At 40.1% G+C, this 15,800-nt stretch overlaps 1 protein-coding gene across 1 annotated transcript in view; it reads left to right on the forward strand.

The window, feature by feature from the left end:
- Positions 1–15,800, forward strand: part of PAPPA (pappalysin 1) — a 255,350-nt gene that overhangs the window by 116,201 nt on the left and 123,349 nt on the right. The window contains exons 8-9 of the mRNA XM_017504315.2: positions 5,341–5,469; positions 11,280–11,371. Of these exons, the coding sequence (XP_017359804.1) occupies positions 5,341–5,469; positions 11,280–11,371 (221 nt within the window). The remainder of the gene's footprint in view (positions 1–5,340; positions 5,470–11,279; positions 11,372–15,800) is intronic.

The raw sequence follows: 15,800 nt of genomic DNA on the forward strand, positions 1-15,800 counted from the left end.
AAAAAAAAAAAAAAAAGATTGTACATACAGAGTATGAGACATAGTGCCTAGCATATCATAGGTAGGTAACAAATAGAAACTATGATTACTCTTTTTATCCCAGAAGATGGGGTTTTAAAGAAGTGTAACACAGGTTTTTTTGTTTGTCATTTTTTGTTTGTTGTTTTCTTTTGTTTTGAGACAGAATCTTGCTCTGCCACCCAGGCTGGAGTACAGTGGTGCAATCTCAGCTCACTGCAACCTCCGCCTCCTGGGTTCAAGCAGTTCTCCTGCCTCAGCCTCCAGAGTAACTGGGACTACAGGCGCCTGCCACCATTCCTGGCTAATTTTTGTATTTTTAATAGAGACGGGGTTTCACCATATTGGCCAGGCTGGTCTGGAACTCTTGACCTGTGATCTACCCACCTCGGCCTCCCAAAGTGCTGGGATTATAGGAGTGAGCCACCACACCTGGCCTAGAAGCATAACGCAGTTCAGTTATAGAGACTATTTGAAGGGGTAGACCATAATAAATGAAAGCTATTATATAGAAACAGTAGGATCAATAATGAATATTTAAGGAGCTCAAAAAGGATTTTCTGGAAGAAGCAAAATGTGATGTTTCCATAGGGTAAATGAGGCTTTCTCTCCCCTTCGTCCTATATAACTTTTGTATTTCTTATTTGACCCTCACAGTGGCATGGGACAAGAATCATACATCATAATTAAAAGACAGAGAAACAGACCCCCTCAAAATCACATGATTTGTCTATAGATTTCAGATAGGTTTTAATTGACCTATCATATTAACTGCATACCAATACACTTTATGCATTTTAAATGCATATTTAAGCTTAAATGATAAGATGCTTAGCCACCATATGTATATATTAATATTTTAGATAATGATTTCATAATCTGTAATTAAATTTTAGTGTAAGTTGTTCTCCAAATTTGATACACATTTACCATCAATATGAATCCCTGAGGCAGAATACTGAGATTATATTAACCAGAAATGCCAGCATTTTTGTTTCTAATTATCAGAAATACAACTCTATTGTGTATGCCATTGGTGATATGTGTTAAATAATGGTGACTAAATGTAGAAAAAGGTATTTTATTTTATTTTTTTTAAAAAAAAGCATGAGGTCCAGGCATACCTGTAATCCCAGCCCTTTGGGATGCCAAGAGGGGAGGATCACTTGAGCTCAGGTGTTCTAGATCAGCCTGGGCAACTTAGTGAGACCCATGTCTACAAAATATATTTTAAAAATTAGCCACTGTGGTGGTGCACACCTATAGTCCCAGCTACTCGGGAGGCTGAGGTGGGAGGATTAGTTGAGCCTGGGACTTTGAGGCTGCAGTGAGCTATGACTTCTAGCTGGGTGATAGAGCAAGACTGTCTTTGCATATATATATATACACACACACATACATATACATACACACACACACACATGCATGTGTGTGTGTGTTTGTGTGTGTATGCAAAGATTCCACAAAACAATGCTTCAAAATAGGCAAACAATTCCATCACATTTAAATATATTAGCTACAAACGTAAAATAATCAGAGGGAGCCTTGATGATTTACTACTAATGATGGTTGAAGTTTAAAAGGAAAAATCTTCAAGTGGCATTCAAAATTCTATGAAAGAAATCAGAAGTTGCCAAAATAATCACATCTCAGATGAACTGCTAAAATTTTAGTTCCAAAGAAAGAGTCAATTGGAAGTTTCAGCTCGGTAGCAAGCTCCTGTCACTGCACTAAATGAAAAGATTTCGAGCTGGAGAGTGACTCTAAATTTAAGAATATTCTGATGATGTTGGCAAGACTGGAAACGAGATATGCTTGAGGCAGGATGTTAAGCCAGGGGCTGCTTCAGCCATCAAGACTGAAAATATAGACTAGAGGAGAGATGAAGAAAGGATGACGTGGAAACTTCTGGGTGGGGAGAATTGAGAGGGCTTAGGGTCCGTCTGAATGTAGAAGGCACAGGAGGGGAAGGAGTTCAAGTGATAGCACAAGGCTTTCCAGATGGCTTTAGGAGCAGCTGAAAGGAGCAACTTGACAAAAATGTCCTATTTTAGACCAACAATGAAATAGGTTCTAACCTCCAGCAAAGCCTTCAGAAGCCACTAGCTTATCCTTCTGAAAGAAATCTATTCTACCTAGGTTCTTGAGAAAAGAGCCCTCATTTAACATTAACTCTGACTTTAACTTGGGTAAAATATAGTTTTATCATAGGAATTTTTCTGTGGAAAAACATAATCTTTTTAGTAACTGTTGTACCTATCCCACTGTCCCCATCTTTTTTTTTTTTCTTTTTTTTTTTTGGACAGAGCTTCACTCATTTTACCCAGGCTGGAGTGCAATGGCGCGATCTCGGCTCACCGCAACCTCTGCCTCCTGGGTTCAGGCAATTCTCCTGCCTCAGCCTGCTGAGTAGCTGGGATTACAGGCACGCGCCACCATGCCCAGCTAATTTTTTGTAGTTTTAGTAGAGACGGGTTTTCACCATGTTGACCAGGATGGTCTCGATCTCTTGACCTCGTGATCCACCCGCCTCGGCCTCCCAAAGTGCTGGGATTACAGGCTTGAGCCACCGCGCCCGGCCTGTCCCCATCTTTTAACTTAGGGGAGTGACTTGGGCTTCTGTTTTTCTATCTGAAAACTTGGGATAACAACACCTGCCTCAAAGAGCTGCTTAGGCTTCTGGAAACAATGAAATATGAACCACACACACACACCTAGAAGGAAGGTTATTAAGGTTTCTGTACTGATCAAATGTGATGTTAGTGGATAAGAAGGAGGTCGGTGGGTGGAAGTTACAGGGAGGCAGATTTTGCCCCAGGGTAAAGAGAAGCCTTCTGGGATCCAGAATTTTCAGAAGCTGGCATGGGTCACCAGGAAAGAGAGCAAGCTGCCAGGCACTGGGGGTGTCCCAGCCAAGTGAAGTAGTAGAGAAGATACTTTTCATCAAGCCATGCACACATCTTCATCTTCATGGTTTTGCCTAACCAAGGTTATATTAGTTATTTGTCACTCTTGCTCTTCTAGTAAGGGGACCATAGCATAAATTCAGTGGACAGGAATGTTGATAATTAACCATTAAAATTGTGATGGATTAACATTTATTAAATGTTTATCATAGGCTGGTCGCATATGTGCTTTATAGGTGTTCTCACACTTAATCTGCAGACAAACGCTGTGATGCCAGGTTTATGACTGATTTGAAATAGGCTCAGAAAGGTAAAACACTGGCCCATGGCTTTCTGGCTAATAATTGATGCAGCCGGGACAGAAACACGTGTTTCCTTGTCTCTATGTTGATGTTTATTGAGGAAAAGGAGGAGGAAGAGACGTGGAGAGAAGACAAAGTGGAGAGAGGAGGAAAGCATTCACAAATATTAGCCAGCCACCTTACATACTATCAGCCACAAATCATTTGTGACACATGCCACAAGTGAAAAACACAACATAGAGAAGTGCCTTTTCATACTTATGTTTTTCCACAGAACTACCCCCATCTACTTAGTCAACGACCGTACAGCCCCAGTGAACTGGGATATAGTCTGAAGAAAATTTTTTATTTTATATCATAATGTGGCCATTTAAAAAATATAAAACATGCCTCCATATTTTAGAACATAATGAACACATAATAGAATGTGTGTCATATTTATCATGTGCCTTTGTGTATCTCCTGGGATTATTACTTTTTTCTCTACCCCACTTCAGTTTTAGAATTATAAACCCTATAATTCTATCAACAAATTAGGATTCGAGGTTTACAAAACAACGATTATTCATGCATAAAAATCGCTCAGGATCTTTGTATGTCCACCTGTTTCATCATTGTTGGCAGAGCACTAAATCTCCAGGGATTTTTAGTCTGCCCACAATATTAGTAGTTCCAGCGCTGCAAAAACAAACTCCCTTTGGGGTAATACATCCGACATTCTCAGAAAAGTTGTGTTCTTTCCCAGAGTCCTTCAATGCTCACAAACTCCAACTCATTATTGCATTGAGAGTCTGAAGACATTCTCTGTCCGTCACCCCTGCACCTGTTATCTTGTTGGCCTTATCCAAACAGCCCAAGCCCTAACAGCAGCTGAAATAACAGATGGGCAGGAGAACTTAAGATTTTTTGACATCATCCTTTTCTTTGTGAAATCCCCCCCAACTCTGGAATCTGATAGGAATTCTCTTCATTATCATTTTGTGTTTTTTCCCATGGTACATTTTTATTATTAAAAATAAATAAATAATTGATGCAGAGGTAGATGAAAGACGGGAATAACATCTTCATTTGAAAATGGTCAAAAAGGAAATAGGGAGGAAGATGTACTCATGTGGAATTGACATGAACATATATTTGCCTTGGAGGTTAATTGGCAATAGCCGTATTCACGTGGTGGTTTGTTTGTGAGGAAGTCAAAGCAGATACTGGGAGGTCTTTAGGTCAGAGGAGAGATAATCTAAGCAAGTTGGAAATCTGGCAGGAACCAGTCCTTGGAATTGCGATTCCAGGACATGGCTTGACTTAGAAAGGGGTGAGGTTATTAAAACAGACCTAAAATAGGGATAAGATAGGCAGAATATAGGATATCGCTTAATAGCATATGATTGTAAGCATGTTGCTTAACCTTTGTGTGCCTTACATTCACCATCTGTAAAATCAACATGAAAATACTAGCAGCCATAGAGGGTGGTTTTGATTTTCGAATAAGAAATTTATGAAAAGTGTTTAGCCTAAGACTCTGTATTCTATTTATTCTATTAATGGATGTTGCTATTATTATTACTGTCAAGAGTAAAAGAAATAGGGAGAAGCAAGTGGCAGGGAGGCAGAGAGTCACTGCACATGCAGCATCGGAAAAGGGTTTGCTGACGTGTCATGGAGTTTCTCCTCTGGTCTTCAAATGAGGAAACATGATCAGATAATGCCCTGAGAATCTGATGTGGTGCTTTCCCACCTCTGTGCTTTTGTTTATATTTGTTTCTCCTGGATGGTTCCTCCCAAACATCTTCATTTTTAGTCATTTGCCATCTGATACTTTTCTAACAGGGTTGCTATATAGGTTAAATTAAAGAAAAAAAAAAAAAAAAACCTGCTAACATACCTAGTTATCAGTCAACTGACGCTAGTTATTACCATATATTTGTGTGGTCCATTATAGTTAGTTGACGGATGTAAGCATAGTAGACAATAAAAAGCATTAGATAACTAAATGTGCATTTGATTTCAAAAATGAGCAAGACTGATAGAATGCACTCCAGGGGATCAATTTTCCATCTTTTCCTTGTCTGCCCAGTGTTGTAATTGTATAACTATGTCTTCTTTGTATTTTCTAGGGATCTAAATCTTGGCGATGTGTACCAGTATTGGGTCATAACTATTTCAGGAACCGAAGAGAGTCAGCCATCACCTGCTGTCACATACATCCATGGAAGTGGGTACTGTGGTGATGGCATTATACAGAAGTAAGTAGATCTAATTAAAGAAAGAAGAGGAGGAGGCATGTGGATTAGGATTAGGTCAAGAGATGGTCAGGGTGCTGAATAGAAGAGCTTATCACATTACTCTTCAATGTATGGGCTGTGATTTACTAGTGGTCCCCAGCAGTCTCTGGATTGGTCTCCAAACGATTTGTTGAACTCAAAAGAAAAGCAATGACTATTGTTTTGAACATATACATTTTGCAACTACGTAATGTGATTTAGACAGAACTACCCTTATGTGCCTACTACCATTTGCTCTTGTACTTAATTGCTTTATGTGTGCTACAAGGGTTCCATTCGTTTTTTCCGTCACAGCACACGTTCCGTTAACAGAACACAGTTCATCTAGGTTAAAACACTTTTACATTCTTTGCTGGTTACCATTCACATTTGTGAAAACTGCATATTTATTTGTCATTTCTATTATGTCATATTATATAACAATTTACAAAATGGGTCAAAGGCTCATAAAAATAGCAAAGTATTTTAACTCACTATAATGTTTAAACCATAAATAATAAACAGTACTCTGGAGTGAGTATTGAATGTGAATATGAATACACTGAGGCAAATGAATCAGTAAGTGTGGATTTTATCAGATTATCAGTCCATTCATCCTCTTGTTCTCAGGACAAGATGCTATTCAACTGGTAAATAGGGGTGAGGAACCACCAAGAGTTTTACATTGTTTAAAACTCAATAAGTAAGCTTTTAAGCTCTTTTCCTCTAGAATAAGGAAAAAGGGTTTCTAGCACAAAATTGAGAGTTTTGCGTCTAGAGGTGGAGAAAAGGCCAATAATCATTGAAAATTAAGTCTCTTATTGCTAAAATTAGGTTCCTCATTGCTAAAGTATTTATTTGCGGGTCACACTATTGCTAAGAGACTTTTTAAACTATTGACAGATTTAATGATAAACATGACGTGTGGAGAAGGCAAAACAAGCTATTGGCAAAATTCCTTCATTAACTAGCACTGTTGGGTGTCACATAATATCTGTGCAATATTGAATTGCAATTACTATTTCTATAAGGGGAGGGGTGGTATGAAAAAAGAATTTGCTTCACAGTCAGATGAAACCACTGATGTGCAGAACATGAATCAGCTCATAGGAGTAGTACATATATGAAAGAGACACACTAGATGACTATTTCTTTCTGCTCATCACTAACACCAAGCTAGAGGGGAAGAACAATTTAATTTGTTTATGATGGTTGTGTGGTATATAATGTAAACTGGAAACCTCTGCTTTGGGATGAAGGGACCAGCTAGGAATACAGCAAGGATGATGCAGTAATGCAATGGAAAAGAGCTGGCACATGAATACTCATCCACATAGACATCAGTTATTTGCCAGCAGTATTCTTTCTGAACATGACTTAACATTAAAGGAAATAGAAATATTGCAAACATGATCAAGTGACCGGTGAATTATATCTTTTAAACTTGCTGTGTAAAAAGATAGTAGTATGTACAAGATTCTATTCCTCTTTACTCCCCACTTCACAACTAATGTTTGCCAATTGTTAATGAAAAGGTACTAACTCAAGTTTTTAAAATAAGAAATGGCATTAGAAAAATATTGGCACTGATAAGGGAAGTAATTATTTGCATAATCTCAAGTGGCTTTCTGAAGCAGAAACATGTATTTACATCATATATATATGTCAGGAGCATACATTTATTTCTTAAATGTCCTACACCTAAAATTTCATAATCAAATTGTCAAAATATTTAAGATTGAAAAGAGTAGTGTAAGAGTTTTTAAGTGTTGAATTATAATGCAAATCAGCTGATTGCCAATAATTTGACTTCTCAAGCATACCAGCCTTGGTCCCTAAGCCTCCAGAAATGTCCTCCTAATCCCCACCTTTTCTTTCCCCTGAAAATGAACATCCCTGACTATGTGGAATGGTGTATACTGCCACATCAGTGTTTGAGTTAATTCCCAGAGGAAAGGGGGACTCTCCTCCATCTTTTTTGCAACATCTCATATCTTCCTTTTGCTGTTGCCTCCCCCCCACATACTTGGTTTTGTTCCATCCTACATTTGATATTTCTATTTTGTGTTGAACTTGCTGCTTTTTTTCATATTGAAAAGACGACATTGCCCCAAGAGCCAAAAATAAATGGGAAAAAAAAAGCTTGTCACTTGCTTGAGCTATTTAACATACAATGCTGTGTGTTTTTAAGTTCATATTCACATGTAACAACAGAACAAGAAGATAGTTTCCAATGCACCAAAATTGGGGAAAGGGACACTTCTCACTGTTCTCTCCTACATTAATGCATCAACTTCCAGCTTTTGATACAGCTGCTGTCTGATGAAATATTGAACAACTAAGCAGAGGGCTCTCCATGGAGAAAGTACCGCATCATTTGTGGGTCCAAGATTGAACTTCATATCAAGAATATCCAGAAAATGTTTGCAGTTGTTGCTGATAACTCATAATTGTGATTTGGGAATTTCTAATATAGCCCAGTTTTTTTTTTTAAGTCACCAGATTTGGAGCCTCATCCACAGCTCAGTCTGTCCCTGCTGGAAACAGACATAGATGCATTGGTTAAACACTGCAAATGACAGCATTCTTGCTGATCTAAAACTATTAGTATCATAATTATTATTATTAATTTTAAATAGTATAATTTAATACAGTTTTTTAAGTACTTTTACCTTAGTAAAAGTATCTTACATAAGTATCTTACATAAATATCAAACACATGTTGAGTTACCTGTTGATATAAAATATTGGTTGATGTACTTTGTTGAAAACTAAATTTTGCTTACAGATGATTCCCTAAGTGTGGGGGAGGAAAACTTTGGGGAAAACAAGAAATATCATCTTAGCTAATAGAATTTTTCATGGAATGATGCAAGTTAATTTGCTCTATGTGTAAAAGAATTTACAAAGAAATATGGATAGACTCAGCACTCAGTGAGGCCCCTAATAGATGAGTGCTGTCTTAAATGATCCATAGCAGCAGCTTCTCTCATTTCATGGATAGGGTAAGGTTGAAGACAATGGATGAATGTTTTGATAATGATAATAATATTTATACATACTTTTTGAGCCTCTACTGTACATGAAGCACTGTGCTACATTGTCTCCTTGAGTTCTCCTAACAGCCATGTGAGGTCGGTCTTATTATAAAACTTTACAGATAAACAATGAATGCACAAAGAGATTACAGGTATTGATCGACTTACAACCTATGCAACTTACGACCATTCAACTTTACGACCACAATCGCTAGCCATGACTGCTCCGCATCTGGCAGAGCAAACGTTGTCCAGCTGGGCGTACGACAGTGCGGACCAGCTTCCAGCAGCACTACCATCTCCGTGTGCATATAGCCTAGTCAACTTACGACCAAATCATGTTACGACTGGTCTGTCGGAGCCAATCGTGGTCGTAAGTCGAGCACTAGCTGTATAGAGGTTTTCTCATGCTTCCACATCCGATAAGACGTAGAACGTACATGTGAACAGAGGGCTTCATCTGGATTCCCCACTGCATTGCTGTGCGATGTGACAGCCTGGCAAAACTAACAAGTAAACGAGTGACTGCATGCTGTCTGTTATATGCTAGGCACTGTGCCAGAAACTGGGTGCTAGGATGATGAAGACTCTGTCACTTCCTTTGGCAAATTATAGCATCTTAGAAGGGGCTCTCAAGTAACAGGCAAAGGCAGTCACTTTGACAAGTGCTGTGATAGATGGAGCAAGTTGTCTATGGACACAGAGAAGACCTGCTCCAGCCCCGGAGGTCAAATAAGCTTTCTCAGAACCTCTTTATCTAACGATAGATCTGTCATGCCTAGGAGATATTTGTTGTGACCCAAATGTTTTGTTTAAACCAGTAGAACACTGTTTGGGTGGCAATGGAAGGGAAGTTGAAAGTAAGCTTTGTGGCTTAGGGAACCAGCCCACGTATTTTTTTTTTTTAAAGTCTTTTCCAAAACAACTCATGAATTAGCTTACAAGCACAAGGTCATCAGCAATTTCCAGCAAGCAAGATCCACTGCCAGAAAATGCTGAGGCCAGCTAGAAATACTAACTTCTTTTTTGCTAATAGGTGTTCAGACAAGAGAGGACTTGGGTGGCTCTTTGGAGATCAATGCTATGCCCTAGCCATCTTAAGGATTGATGGCAAGGCGTTATCCTGCTACTCTGACACCTCTTAAAAGCAACAAACAGGCCGGGCACGGTGGCTCAAGCCTGTAATCCCAGCACTTTGGGAGGCCGAGGCGGGCGGATCACGAGGTCAAGAGATCAAGACCATCCTGGCCAACATGGTGAAACCCCGTCTCTACTAAAAATACAAAAATTAGCTGGGTGTGGTGCTGCACGCCTGTAGTCCCAGCTACTCGGGAGTCTGAGGCAGGAGAATTGCTTGAACCCGGGAGGCGGAGGTTGCAGTGAGCCGAGATTGTGCCATTGCACTCCAGCCTGGCGCCTGGTAATAGAGTGAGACTCTGTCTCAAAAAAAAAAAAAAAAAAAGCAACAAATATTGCCCACTGTTAATTGCTTGGGTGAAAGGAAAAGTCTAAGGCCTCTTTGATGCTGTGACAGGTCCCAGCTGATCTCTGGGGATGGAGGGACAGCTGTCACACACTCTGCAGAGACCTCCCAAGGCCAAGTGGGAATGGGGACTGTGATTCCTTGAGCATCTTCTACGTGTCACCCACAGTGCTGGCCACTTTAAGTTACTCAAAGGAGTAGGATTAATTATCTCTATTTCAGCAAATGAGAAAATTGAGGTTCAGCATCCACAGAAGCTCTGTTCAATGGACTTTTCTGCAACGATGGGAATGTGCTATTACAGAAGCCGCTGTCTACATGTGGTTCCTGAATACTTGAAATGTGGCCACTATGACTGAGGATTCGAATTTTAATTATAATTCATTTCAATTAACTTAAATGTAAATCATCACAGAAAGATCAGATCGAGAGGTCAAGATTATACGGTTAGTGTGAGGCATGGGGTTCTAAACCCAAGTGTTTTGTTTTAAAAAGGATGAGAGTTTTCCAGAAAGCAATAACCCATCCAGACTTTCAGGTTTTGCTCCTCCTTCTCCTCACCTAAGCCCAATTCAAAGATCATTGCTCATTTTCTGCCCATCCCAGCCTTTGCAAAATCATCCTCAGGTGATGGAAATGATTCCAACAAAAACAAAAGGGGGCATTAGTATTTCTTAACAGAGTTGTCCCACAGCCCTTAGAGTTCTTGACGCCACGAAATGACACACCCAATGAAGAAAGGAAAATTTTTCAATGGAAGGATTACTAAACTGGAGTGCATGAATGAAAAAAAGAAAAAAACTTTACCTTTAAGTATATTGGAAGAATAAGAAGGATATCAAGGCAGGGAGTGATAAAGGAACAGCATCTCCAAGTTATCATTCAAATATGCTCATTTAAGATCAGAAACAAGAAAATGACAGTGAGATTTCCTAGACACTGCAGGAGCAACACCATTTATTTGTTCATTAGTTCTTCCATCTCTTACTCCCATCTGACTTGTTACATGACTGGAGATCTCAGAAAATGAGTTGGAATCAGGAATTCCACTTTGTCATCAGAAACACAAAGCAAGGTAAATATCAAAGTATTTTATAAATCTACATCTTTTAGAAATCTCATTTTGAAGATGAAGAAACAGAGACTCAGACAGAGAAAGGGATTTGCACAAGGTCTTACTGAAGGTTCATGGCCCAGGGAGGGACTTTTCCATATCCAGCCATGGTTTTGAGACTAAATTGGCAAATTTCTCTTCCATATCTGTTCTGCAGAGGCCAAGGTGAAGAATGCGACGACATGAATAAGATCAATGGTGATGGCTGCTCCCTTTTCTGCCGACAAGAAGTTTCCTTCAATTGTATTGGTAAGTCTTTTTCATTTCTTGTGACCTTCCTGAAGAAGTGAACGGTGCGGAATAGTTGGTAATATAATTATATTGAAATATTATAAATATCAACAATGGTTATGACTAAATGATGATTCACATCTTTGTATTACATCTATTTATTGAGTGCCTTTTACGTACCAGGCACTATTTTCTTTATTTTTATTTTTATTTTACTTTAGGTGTATACTGTATCCAGCATTTCTCCCCGCATTATACCCCCCACCCTCCCCACCTGCCGCTGTCCCTCCCCTAGCCCCCTGCAACTGCCTCCAGTGTGTGATGCTCCTCTCCCTGAGTCCACGTGTTCTCATTGTTCAACACCCATGTGTTCTCATTGTTCTCGCCTATGTGAGAACATGCGGTGTTTGGTTTTCTGTTCTTGTGTCAATATCAGGAAATAGAGCAGTGAAAAAACAAACAAACAAAACCTAGGGCTTAAGCTTTCATAAATGATGCCAATGGCGGGTAAGTTTTTTAGATCAAACAAACATCCCTGCTTTTTTTCACACTAACTGTCCAGGATGGGTAATACTGGAGATGTTTTAAGTCTTTTATTCTTACTTCAGAGATAAGAAAAAAAATTCCAGAAAGATTTCAAAAGTTGTACAGAATTACACAGGTCAAAAGTGATTGAAGACAAAATCAGGACTTGAACTTGATATTGTCTAATTCTCAAGCATGTGCTCAACTCATTTTGCTTTGCAATCTTCAGCCAGGACCCAGGTACCACCAGGATCCCCTCTGCAGACTCAGAACCTTGGGCATTCTCTCTGATCCGAGGAAGACCAGTCTGTGTTTAGAAAGCAAACGTCCTTTTCCCACCTTCACCGACTTATTTGGGAAATGAGTTTTCCGCTGCCTGCTCTTGCAGTCTGGCTGATCTTGTTGTTTCCCAACAACTGGCCTCCCACTTAGGAGGCCCTGGTCAGCCCCAGGCCGGGCTGTTAAACTGACAGGGGTTGGTGGGGGATGGAATGTTGAGCTGGCCCAGATGAGGTCATACTTCCTTTAAGATGCAAATTGATACCTGAAGATCAAAAGTCGCCCAGTTAATCCCCTGGGCTGGAGGTGAAAACTAACCACAATTCATTTGCAAGTACAAAAGACAGAGTTGCTCTATCTGAAGAAGGAAGGGGCAGCTCCAAGGGGATGAAAACATTCATGAGAAGATTTCTCACTGACAGGCAATTTTCTAGGACTAAAGGGGAATAGATATCATCACATCCTCACATCTGCAGTGCATTACAGGGGTACATGTAGACATTCTTTCTCCCAGTAGATTGTGAGCCCCGTGAGGGTAAAGACCATGTGTCACATGTCTCTTATTCAATTCTCAACACACATTTGTTGAGCACCTACTATCTTCTTGGCACCCAGTAGGGGCTGAGCAACACAGTAGAGGTGCTCTGGAAATATTTATGGTTGGAAGATAGGAAGATACCCCGGAAGAAGGATGTGGGAGTTCCTCGGCAGGGCCTTGGGTTTTAAATTGCCAAAAAATGTTCTCCCCTCTGTTGATTTGAGTACGGTCCACAGTAAAAGTGATACCAGCCTAGTGATGTGGTGGAAAGGATTTTGAATTAAAATTAGGAAAACCAGGTTCTAGTGCCAGCTGCGCTGAGAACTTATATAAAGCTGACCAAGTAGCTTCCATAGTCTGGTCCTCAGTTTACCTACTGTAAATTTTTTAATGATTGGGTTTAGTGGTCTGTAAGAGCCTTACCTGTACTTCTGTTGTATGATTTCTGAGGTGGGTGACTAAACTCCTTCTAATTGTGAGCTCTACCTGAAGCAAACTCTTACCTTTGTCATCATCCTCATGGCAACCAACACTAGTCCCACACCATGCTGAAAAATATTTGCCTATTTTACTAGCACTAATGTGGCAGGTAACTTACGTGCTTCTGGGAAGAAAGTAGAATGGGTTGAAGGTAGGGTATGGTACCCGGAAAGAGATACTTGAGCCCTGACATTCATATGCTGTGTTGCTTTAGAACTCTGCAATGATCAGAAAAAATAAGGATGTCTCTGATAAGTAGAAGCTCCCCATTCATAGACGGGGTCTGCAAATGATGGTCCATAGGCCATAACCAGCCTACTGCCTGTAATTGTAAATAGTTATTGGAACACAGTCACACTCTCATTACTTCGCATATTGATTATGGCTGCTTTCATGCTGCAGTGAAAGAGTTGAGTGATGGCAGCAGAGATTCTATGGCAAAAGAAACTAAAATATGTATTATCTAGTATTTTACCTATGAAGTTCATCAACCCCTGTTCCATGGATTTGGGATATTTGATATGCTTGTTTACTGGAGCCAGGTGCAGAGAGTAGGTGAAAATTATAATATAATTCACCATTTCTTATTAACAAAACACTGCATTTTAAACGTAAAGTGTAGCCAGGAATGGTGGCAGGTACCTGTAATTACAGCGACTTGGTAGGCTGAGGCAGGAGAATCACTTGAACCCAGAAGACAGAGGTTGCAGAGAGCTGAGATTGTGCCACTGCATTCCAGCCTGGGTAACAGAGCAAGACCTTGTCTCAAAATAAAATAAAATAAAGATGAAGGAGTTTCCAAGAGGATGAGACTGGGATCCTCCTAGATTCATTTTGTGGGCTGTTATTCCCTACTAGATAGTGTGTTCTGCTGCTGACGGTGATATTTGCTGAATAATTCTTATATACCAAGCACATTTGTAAACTCTTATTCTCATAACAGCTCTTTTGCTAAACTGCTCTTTCAAAAGAGGAAGCTGAGGCATTAGGTGGTGATGGAAGGTTACACAGTTAAGTGGTTTAGCTGGAGTTTAAACCCAGAGAGCCTGACTCCAGAGCTCACTATGGTAAGCTACCTGCAAAAAAAAGATAGCTCCTGGTCTTGCAGACTTTCAGGGTGAATAAAAAAAATACTGTAAAACAAGACATGTCACAAATTAGTAGAATGGAATACAAAACTGTCAGTGGTGTGGACAGTGTCCAGGGAAGGCTCTCTGTTACCACTATGGGTTGAGTGGAGTTTGTGTTACAGGAAAGCCTTCAGCTGCCCCCTTCACTGGCCATTTAAAATTTCATTAAAGACACTCACAGAGATATAGGCATTCCAGAGATCCCAGCTCCCAGGGACGACATTCCAAGGACAAATCATGTAGCTTGAGTCTAGAAAGCTTTCTTCCTCTGAAAGGAACAGCTGAAAAATAGACAGTGAATCTTTACTCCCAATAGACCTATCATTAATGTGTCAGAGAAGTGAGACCAGTGTCTGAGGCTATGCTGAGGTTGACAATGTTCCCATGATTGCATTTGTTAAGACAGTGATCAAGACTGCAGCCAGGAGATCAGGCATACCATGGCTTAGATGTGTGACCTTGGCAAAGCCTCAGTGTTCTCATGTAGAAAATGGTAAAAGCCCTATAACTCAACAGTGGAAGATATTTACAGCGTTGTATTTTTGGCTGCTTTCTGTCTGAATCCCCTTCCTCGTCTTAGGAAATAATTATTCTAACAAGGAAGAGCCCAACTCTCAGTATAGAAGTTTAATATCCATGCATCTCCTTCTCCCGGTCTTCTGTGTGGCTTGATTGTAGGTATACAGCTTAGGCTTTCCCTCAGCTCTTCGATCAGACACACCAACCCAAGACTTTGAATTGGAAGCTAGCAGTGATTAGACTTAGGGATACTGTAGAAACCACTTTGCTGGCTGAGGATAGTGGGAGTGGCCACATCCATACCAGCCTCCTAGGTACCAGGGAATGCATCTAGCATCAAAGCTGAGATAGCTATGCACAGCACCAGCCAGCTCTGCATCCCCTCACTAACTAGTTCTGGGGCCTAATCTTGGGCTTGGAATTGAGCTTCAGAGCACACAAGCCTGGCTCTCCGAGAGTGTTCCATAAGTATCCAATATTCTTTGAACAAATTTGGCTTGTTTGCTTCCCTTAAGTTAGCCAAAGTTGGTTTCTGTTGACTGTCACTTAGAATCTAGGCTGAAGATCATTGCCATAAGATAATATGAAATTTAACCCCATTTCTAGCAAGTTGGATGTACTTGATGCAGATTAGCTATTACTTTTTTCAGTGTGTGTTTGTGTGGAATGTTGGGGGCACATGATACCAGCAACTACCACCATTTATGGATACCCACTAGGTGATAGGCTCTTCATACACCTCTTTGCTTTCTGTGAACTATAGGTGGTCTCTTGTTTCCATATGTGGGATCTAAGATCTCTTATGACATCTTAACTTGCGCAGGGTCACATGGCACACAGAGGTATGATCCTGTCTCCAGTCTGAATTGAGAACCCTGCTTTTTCTACTCTGCCACTCTGCTTCTCCATTTGAGTGACTTTCTTCCTTCCTTCCACCTTTCTCTCTTTTTTCTTCTTTTCTTTTTTTTTTTTTTTT

The sequence above is a fragment of the Cebus imitator genome, unplaced genomic scaffold, assembly GCF_001604975.1.
Source record: "Cebus imitator isolate Cc_AM_T3 unplaced genomic scaffold, Cebus_imitator-1.0 Scaffold320, whole genome shotgun sequence".
Lineage (NCBI taxonomy): Eukaryota > Metazoa > Chordata > Mammalia > Primates > Cebidae > Cebus > Cebus imitator.